A 9,304-nucleotide genomic window follows, 5' to 3' on the forward strand; every position below is an offset into this window, starting at 1 on the left:
AGATTAAAGGCATAAGTTCTCTGCATCAGTTAGAACACCTTCCAATATCACACAAAGTCATCCAAAATACACCAAGGCAGCCACTTCCTTCGAACATTATAACCTTTAATCCATGGTATTGTGCGTCTTGCAGCAATATTAATTAATTAACACATAGACTAGTAACCTCATGTCTCTGTTAGTTTAGCCTCCACAACAACTTTGGACAAACTGAGGATTTTCATAGACGAAACTTGAAATTTTTGTACCGTAACATGAATAATACCAACATGAACATAGTGTTTGTGTGATTTCAATGTGGGAGCATCAGTAGCACCATTTAAATACAGCACTAAAAGTATGAACTTTCATTAAGGATATTTTTGATAAAGTATAATGTAACATTATGCATGTGTATGTGACCAATTTTGTTGCAGCTGTTTTTGCATTAAAAATTTAAAAAAAACTGATGATAAACTTTAAGGTTATGTCTGTCAACTTCCATGTAGTGAAAGTCTGTAATAGTTGAAGTTATGACACTGTTTTATGGTGAAACGTTTAAAAAAAATATGCATTAAAATTAATCCCAGAAACTCTCTCTCACTCACTCTCTCACTCTCGCTCTCTCTCTCTCTCTCTCTCTCTCTCACACACACACACACACACACACACACACACACGTACTCCTCTCTCTCTCTCTGTGGGAATTTAAAATAAACAAATATTTTGCTTTATATTCCTTTTTAAAACGAATTGTTTCATAATAGATTATAGCTTTATTAACAATACCCTTTAATAGTTTATAGATTAAATTGCTGTACAAATTACTCGTGCTTAAATTCGCCAATAAGATTTGACATGACACACACCCAGTGGATAACCAATGAGATGCCTCCATTTTAGTTACGCAAGTCAGCATAGCGTCTGGTTTCGCTGTGAGGTAGTAACGCCTTACAAAACGCTGCTAATAACCAGTACGGTTATTTTTCGTATATTTCTTCAAATTGTTTACTATAATGGTGAGTAATGTATTTTTCTCAGTTCATAAATTTTGAGGATGTAATTTTCGTTTTGTTCTTTGATTAAAATGGTTTTCACGAATGGAATGTACTACCTCTGTGAAATACGTTATTACTTATTATTAATAAAATGTAAGTTAATGAGAAAGTAATGTGAATTTTTAATTTTGTGTGATACGTTTGTCATATAACCTGAATTAATTAATTTTGTTTCCATGTGGCAGTTGCTGCATGTCGGCAATGCAGGATCTATTGCCACTGAGTATTCGAAATTTTAAGTTTTGTTAAGGCTTGAATAAATGATGGAATTTCCTTGTAAGAGGAAGTTGAGTCTGTATTTAATTTGTTATAAACGATCAGTGAGATTCTGTATGAAATGAGTTTCCAATGTGATACATCAGTTGTATATATTTGTACATTCATTGATGTGGCAGTCTTGAAAATGGACAATACTTATTTCACATTGACTAAACATTATCTGTGAAGAATCACTGCTTCCATATGTGTGTGGATTTTGAACTGTGGCTCTAAAACATTTAAGAAATTCATAAGCTACTGTAATTTCATGTTTCACTTAATAGCATAAGAAAGGATAGGATTTTTCAATGTCTTGTCATGTGACAGGGTGATCTGAAGTAGTGTTGTGTTTCAGCCTGAGTGTATTTCGATCCATATTGGACAAGCTGGCGTGCAAATCGGAAATGGGTGCTGGCAACTCTATTGCCTTGAGCATGGGATCCAGCCCGATGGCCAAATGCCACCTGACAATATTCCAGAAGGTGATGACAACTTCAAGACATTCTTCAGGGAAACTTACAAAAAAACATATATCTGCCAAGAGCAGTTTTTGTGGACCTGGAGCCCACAGTAGTAGGTATGTACATTTGAAACCTAAAATCAATGTATGAGGTTATAATGAAATAAGACGACAAATTTTTAAAGCTTGCCGATCTCTGTCTTATCTCCCATTAAGTAATATCAAATAAGGAGATAAAAGTAATGTGAAAAATTATCCCATTTCAGTACTAACTGTGTTTCCGGAAGCCGTTGAGAAGGTTAGGCCATGAAATGAATACTAATAACATAGCATATTGAGCCCAGGACAGTTTGGTTTCGAGGGACACACACTGAAAATGCTACCTTGATTTTTACACAGATGTATTTATCAATTTTCAGTGGTTCCTAGAGTAAACAGTTGTTATATACATAATTGCCACTGGCTACTTGCTCATTGCATTGGTTATGAGTAGGGTTCGGATGCTCTTGACATGTCATATCTTTATTTGGGGTTCTATTTTCATTCTAAACTGAACTTAAACACTAATTGGGTTATTCTAATCACAATTATGCTGTTTGTGGGGGCAGTAGAGGGTCCTGGAGCCACACTGCGCCCTTGTGCAGAAACAGCAGCTCCTAAGCCAGGATATCTGCCTTCTTGTATGGACTTGACCCCTGAAGCCTAACAGTCACTGAAGGAGCTAGGGAATAAAAGCAGATAATTCCAAACACACTGTTTTGGAAGTACCAGTACATGGTGAAAGTGAGATGGAGACTTAAAATCTTAATACTCACCCACATGTTTCTGCTGAGGGGTGGAGGGGGTGCAGGTACACTGAAGCTTTTTAGTGGATGGCCCTGCAGTCGCTTACCCATGGTCCCAGATCCTGGGCAGATATCCCAGTACTACAAACACATTAGAACTCACAATACACTGCCTTTCAAAATAGGCCACCTTACTAATGTACCTATAGAGTCCCTGCTGTGTGCCAGTAACACCAGGATGGTGGTGAGGGAGGCCACGAGCCCCCCCCCCTCCAGCCAATGGCAGACTTCCCACAGTGCCATAACCTCCCTGCAAGGAGTAAGGGTTCTCTGGTGATTGAGCTGAAAAATAGACAGATACTGTTGGTGATAGTCTCAACTATAAAATCAGTGTCTTTATACCCTCCTCCTACACCAATGATTTTAAACTTTTTCTTCCACATGGTTATGCTACTACTCATAGGTTAACATTTATATATGTCAGTGACTGTCTTACTGGCTGCTAACAGCAACCAGACATATAAAACAACCTCTCATCCACAAGTAAAGACTGGAATGGCTCAGTTCTGCTCGTACCTGCTTGGTCCAGTGTGACATGGGCCCGCGAGATAGTGTACTGGGTTCGTGGGTACAGTGGTGAGCTGCTCCCTGTCTGGACCATGTCCACATTTGTCCCCTGCTGGCTTGCAGGCATACAGAGTGTCCGGATGAAAGGTATCCAGAATAAAAAATTTATATCTCGGAAACTAATTGTCAAAGACGTATCCGGTTTATGTCATCGGAAAGGAAAACTCTGAAAGTTTTTTTCTCAGTAAATTTCAATGTGGGCTCCTCCGGTGGCACAACAAATATCCAGACGATAGTTGACCTCGTTCCACGTTGCTTGAAGCATGTTTGGTGTTACCATAGCCACAGCGTCCCTTATGCGGGCTTTCAGGTGTTTAAGGTCGTTGATCTTAACCTGGTAGACGATGTTCTTCACATAACCCCACAAGAAAAAATTCAATGGGGCTAAATCTGGCAACCCAGGAGGCCAAGCGATTGGTCCACCTCTGCTGATCTATCTTCCAGCAATCTCTCTGTCCAGGTGATTCCTAACATGGTGGCAGAAATGTGGCGGCGCCCCATCTTGTTGGAGGATAGTTTGAGGTGGTAACTGGGGCAGCGCATACAGCTCCAGCATGTCCAAGTACGAACGTCCGGTCACAGTCTTTTCTGAAAAGAAAAACGGTCCAATCAACTTGTCGTGAATTAAGCTGGCCCACACGTTCACTTTGGGGCTGCCTCTCTCCAACTCAAATGTGACATGTGGATTTTGACTGCCCCAAATCCTGCAGTTGTACCCGTTTACAACTCCATTGACATGGAACGTCGCCTCGTCCGAGAAGCACACTTGGCGGAGGAAATCGGGTGACGCGTCAATTCTTTTTGCATGTCCACAGCAAAGTTTGTTGTCAGTCGGTTTTAGTGCATGAATCATTTGAATCTTGTACGCTCTTAAGCAGAGCCTTTTGTGTAGCACATAGTACACTGTTGAACGTGGAATTTGTAACTGCAAGCTAGCAGCACGAATTGATTTGCGCGAACTTTGCTGGAATGCCTCTCTAATGCGATTGACATTTTCTTCAGAGGTCCGTGTCTTTCCAGGAGATTTTAAACGCAACAGACTACCTGTAGTCCTCAGTTTGTTGTCCCAGAATCGAATGCTTTTCCGTGTAGGAGGTTGGCATCCATACTGCGTTCTAAAACGACGCTGGACAGCCGTAAGAGATTGAAACTCTGCTAGCCACAACACGCATTGAACCTATTCCTGTGGTGTCGACATTGTTACTGAGCTCACGCGTGAGCCGGGCATGAAAAAACTTTCAGTTTTCTTTTCCGATGACATTTACTGGATACGTCTTTGACGATTAGTTTCCGAGATATAAATTTTTTATTTTGGTTACCTTTCATCTGGACACTCTGTATTACTGCTGCCTGCAATTGGAGTTGTTACAATTGCTGTAAACACGAGTTCATTACCTTAGGCGATTATACCTGCAATCAGTTAATAATTAGAGATCGTGTTTGCATGACTAATACAGTAGAAGATACAGAGATATACCAAGAACACTGGAGAGAACAGAAAGAATGGAGAACAACATACTGCATAGGAAAGCATTGTTATACAAACCTCAGAAAAGAAGAAAAGATGGTCTGATCAGTTTTGAGGCTTGGAACAGACCCTGGAGGCCCAACCTCTGATTGTTAAGAAGCATTCATAAATTATTTCTTGGTAGCACATTTATAGCTTTCTACCAGACTGCTGTCACGGTATCACATTCTTGATTAATTTCAACAAAGTGCCGTAAAGTACCTATATACCAAAAATTGAAAACTTACAGAACAAAGACAAATATTTATTTTCTTTAACAATCTTTAAACTTTAAGTGCAGACTTCTTTTCCCAATTTAAATATCATGGGAAGGTTTGCGATACCTCAGCACTACTCCCGTAGCTATAAATTCAACGAGATGTGGGTATGGGACCATAGCACATGGACATCAAATACGCACAGTTTAACATATCTGAAACATTTACATGTGCATTCATAAAGTATAATTATTTACAGCCTGTAATGCCCATGACACCATCAGACCTAACAGGTTACCTTCTGTCGAGTAGATACGGCAGAGTCCCTACTATCTGAACTTCCATTATCAGACATTCCATTTTATCTGATGTATCCATTATTAATTTCCCCAAAAATATACTTTAATTTACAAATTTGTAATTTGTTAAATGCTAATTTAGTTTGGAGATCTTTTCATCTGATGCCCTAATGTATTTTCGATGCTGGATGGTAGGACTGAATGAAAATCAAATACTTCAGTAAGTAAATACAGTAAACATATTGATTTGTTGTGAGATTTGAAGTTCTTGCAGCAGTGAAGATATTCACACATTCTTTTTTTCCCTGAGTATCAAATATAAAGTGAATAGGATAAATGTTTTGGTGATTTTCAGAATTTGTTTGCGTTTGGGGACAAAGACGGAAAGCAGTTTGATGCAAAACTACAGCACCCTCTGGGTGTTGCTTGGTGTAACCAAAACAAAACTCTGTATGTTGCAGACTCATACAATCACAAACTAAAGGCTGTGAATGTACAGAGTAGCGTCTGTACAATCGTATTGGGATCAGGAAAGGCAGGCAACAAGACTGGGTGTTGTGAAACTCCAGACGCTGTACAGGTAACTGTCATCAGAACTTGTGTTATTTTAATTATTCAAAGGCAGGAAAATAATCATTGTGTGATGAAGAGGATACCACTGTTGTTATTGTTATTGATGCTGTGGGGTGAGACTATGTCTGTGTGGGACTGGGTCTGTAACGGGCCGTTTGTTTAGTCCCCAGATGATATATGATAGAATATGGAGCAATGGTGGAGTGACACTTTCAGGGGAAAACCAAAGGTCTCAGATCAAAATGTGTCTCAGTGCCACTTTGTTCGCCACAAATTTCATTTGGACTGACCTAGGTGCAAACCCAGGCCTGTGTGAAGAAGCACAACTAACCCAGTCATTAAATTCAGTGTATAAGATAAGCCGAAGGTGTAGTGACCTCGGGCATAGTTGTCAGCAGGATCTTCATTTCCAGTAATGAAATTAGCAGGGTGGAATAGCTGTCTGTACGTGCCAGTGCGAACTTTATCTGTGAACACACCAGTCAACGTCAACATCAACATTATACTTCGCTACATTTCAATGGGCATTTCCCAATACAATTAAACAGCATGCTCCTTTGCCTGTGGGATCCAAGTCCACAAAAACTGCTCTTGGCACATATATTTTTTCATAACTTTCCCTGAAGAATGTCTTGAAGTTGTCATCATCTTCTGGAATATTGTCAGGTGGCATTTGGCCATCGGGCTGGATCCCATGCTCAAGGCAATAGAGTTGCCAGCACCCATTTCCCATCTGCACGCCAGCTTGTCCAATATGGATCGAAATACACTCAGGCTGAAACACAACACTACTTCAGATCACCCTGTCACATGACAAGACATTGAAAAATCCTGTCCTTTCTTATGCTTTTAAGTGAAACATGAAATTACAGTAGCTTATGAATTTCTTAAATGTTTTAGAGCCACAGTTCAAAATCCACACATATGGAAGCAGTGATTCTTCACAGATAATGTTTAGTCAATGTGAAATAAGTATTGTCCATTTTCAAGACTGCCACATCAATGAAGGTACAAATATATACAACTGATGTATCACATTGGAAACTCATTTCATACAGAACCTCACTGATCGTTTATAACAAATTAAATACAGACTCAACTTTCTCTTACAAGGAAATTCCATCATTTATTCAAGCCTTAACAAAATTTAAAATTTCGAATACTCAGTGGCAATAGATCCTGCATTGCCGACATGCAGCAACTGCCACATGGAAGCAAAATTAATTAATTTAGGTTATATGACAAACGTATCACACAAAATTAAAAATTCACATTACTTTTGCATTAACTTACATTTTATTAATAATAAGTAATAACGTATTTCACAGAGGTAGTACATTCCATTCGTGAAAACCATTTTAATCAAAGAACAAAACGAAAATTACGTCCTCAAAATTTATGAACTGATAAAAATACATTACTCACCATTATAGTAAACAATTTGAAGATATATACGAAAAATAACCGTACTGGTTATTAGCTGCTTTTTGTAAGGCGTTACTACCTCACAGCGAAACCAGACGCTATGCCGACTTGCGTAACTAAAATGGAGGCATCTCATTGGTTATCCACTGGGTGTGTGTCATGTCAAATCTTATTGGCGAATTTAAGCACGAGTAATTTGTACAGCAATTTAATCTATAAACTATTAAAGGATATTGTTAATAAAGCCATAATCTATTATGATACAATTCATTTTAAAAAGGAATATAAAGCAAAATATTTATTTTAAATGCGTAAATGAAGATGCGGCCTTCAAGCTAACAGACAAAGTGCTTACATCTATTAACCAAAAAAATGCATGTTGGAGGAATTTTCTGTGATTTAGCAAGAGCTTTTGACTCTGTAAATCATGAAATTTTGTTGGATAAATTGCATTTTTATGGCATTGAAGTAATAGCAGCGCAATGGTTCAGATCCTATCTAACAGATAGAAAACAAAAGGTTGAAGTAAAATCACCTAAAAAGAATCATAAATTTTTCTCAAACTGGGGAACAATAAAATGTGGAGTTCCCCAAGGGTCAATTTTAGGGCCCTTGCTTTTTATAATATACATAAATGACCTTCCTCCAATAATAAATACTTTAACAGAACCCATAATATTTGCTGATGACACAAAGGTCATAATTTCTAATAAAATTTTGGATGATATCTGTGCAACATCAAACATAGTTCTGTCTCATATGAGTAAATATGGTTTTACTGCTAACAAGCTGGCCCTAAATCTTGATAAAACGAATATAATAAAATTTATAACAAATAACTCACCACAATGTGCTTTAAGTATTGGTTATAATGGGAAGTATATACAAGAGTCAATAAACACAAAATTCCTGGGTTTGCAAATTGATAATCACCTAAATTGGACAAATCGTATTGATAAACTGGTACCTAAGTTAAGTGGAGCATGTTACGCAGTTAGATCTCTGTTGCATGTCAGCAACACTGACTCTTTAATGAAATATGGAATAATTTTTTTTGGGAAATTCATCAAACATCAAAAAGATATTCACTTTACAAAAGAAAATTGTTAGATTAATGGCTGGTGTCAAACCTAGGAATTCATGTAGAAGTCTATTTAAGAAATTAGAAATCTTAGCTCTTCCTTGTGAATACAAATTCTCGTTAATGAACTTTATTATAAATAACCAAGAACATTTTCAAACTAATTCTGCTGTACACAGTGTTAAATAAAAATCAGCTTCATAGACCAATTGCCAACCTCTCATGTTTTCAGAAGAGTGCATATTATGCAGGGATCAAAATTTTCAACAGTCTACCATCAAATCTCACAAGTCTTGTAAATAAGAAGGAGCAATTTAAGGTAGCATTAAAAAGATACTTAACTACACTCTCCTTTTACTCTGGATGAATTTCTAATGTTTACAAGTCATAATTTATCTATTGTATGTAATGGGTGGATTTATTTGTAACTTATCTCTACTTCATGTGAACCCTTAGTTTGTATTTGTGACATGTATTGTATTATTATGACTTATTCTACATCCCATTGTCATCTGACTAACTTATGGATCCATGGAATGTAATAAAGATGTATGTATGTACAGTTTTCGAGAGGTGGGTGCTTAACGCGCCAGATGCATTGAAAATTGTACACATTGGTTCATTAAAATTACAATAAATGTATAAACAATTATAATTACAATAAAATACATTACAGATTTTTAAAGGTCCTTATTTACTGATAACTTTACGTATAGGTCAGATTACCCTTACTCTTACCATTCCTGAGGAATGAACATTTAAAGGTGACTCGGCGCTGGATCTTGCACATCTTCGTAACTAACGCTGTTTTTGACGAATGACCCTTCCGTGTAGACGTATCTACGTCAAAAGAAGACAAGCCTAATTCTCTTACACGAGTTCACAAATGCAGATGAAAACACGTAAATGTGATGAACAATAATAATAAATAGGAATCCCTTACCTCAAACTTTGTTCAACTGTAAGAGACCTCGATGTCCACCGGCAATGATCAATTTAATCAAAACTAAAATGGAGAGAGTGGAGGGCAGTAT

The 9,304-nt window shown here is 37.5% G+C and overlaps 2 protein-coding genes across 8 annotated transcripts in view; one reads left to right on the plus strand and one right to left on the minus strand.

The window, feature by feature from the left end:
- The first annotated feature begins 691 nt into the window (after positions 1-691).
- The window catches only part of LOC110834930 (NHL repeat-containing protein 2), a 30,535-nt gene continuing 21,922 nt past the window's right edge, over positions 692-9,304 (plus strand). For 2 of the 7 annotated variants that reach the window (XR_015536695.1, XM_087354432.1), the window contains exons 1-2: positions 1,883-2,538; positions 5,547-5,771. Coding sequence is in view for 2 of the 7 variants with exons in the window: in XM_087354432.1 (XP_087210558.1) it covers positions 2,530-2,538; positions 5,547-5,771 (234 nt within the window). In the remaining 5 variants the exon portion in view is untranslated. The other 5 variants (XR_015536665.1, XM_087354377.1, XR_015536708.1 and 2 more) reach the window with 5 other exon arrangements.
- LOC147875167 (uncharacterized) lies at positions 2,644-4,422 on the minus strand. The gene is made up of 2 exons (XM_087347959.1): positions 3,117-4,422; positions 2,644-2,882 (listed from the first exon to the last, which is right to left on the minus strand). Exons 1-2 carry the CDS (start codon positions 3,232-3,234, stop codon positions 2,644-2,646), a joined length of 357 nt encoding a protein of 118 aa, XP_087204085.1. The 5' UTR covers positions 3,235-4,422.

Source organism: Zootermopsis nevadensis, unplaced genomic scaffold (assembly GCF_977971745.1).
Source record: "Zootermopsis nevadensis isolate Lab colony 2312 unplaced genomic scaffold, Znev_1.0 Znev_ptg000001l, whole genome shotgun sequence".
In the NCBI taxonomy this organism is placed as follows: Eukaryota; Metazoa; Arthropoda; class Insecta; order Blattodea; family Termopsidae; genus Zootermopsis; species Zootermopsis nevadensis.

What these genes read in the sequence shown, in the direction of transcription:
- LOC147875167 (XM_087347959.1), bottom strand. Translation starts at nt 3,234, where the DNA reads ATGCCTGCAAGCCAGCAGGGGACAAATGTGGACATGGTCCAGACAGGG. An exon ending in TGTCACACTGGACCAAGCAG is followed by an intron (nt 2,883 to 3,116) that starts GTACGAGCAGAA and finishes TCTATTTTTCAG; the next exon opens with CTCAATCACCAGAGAACCCT.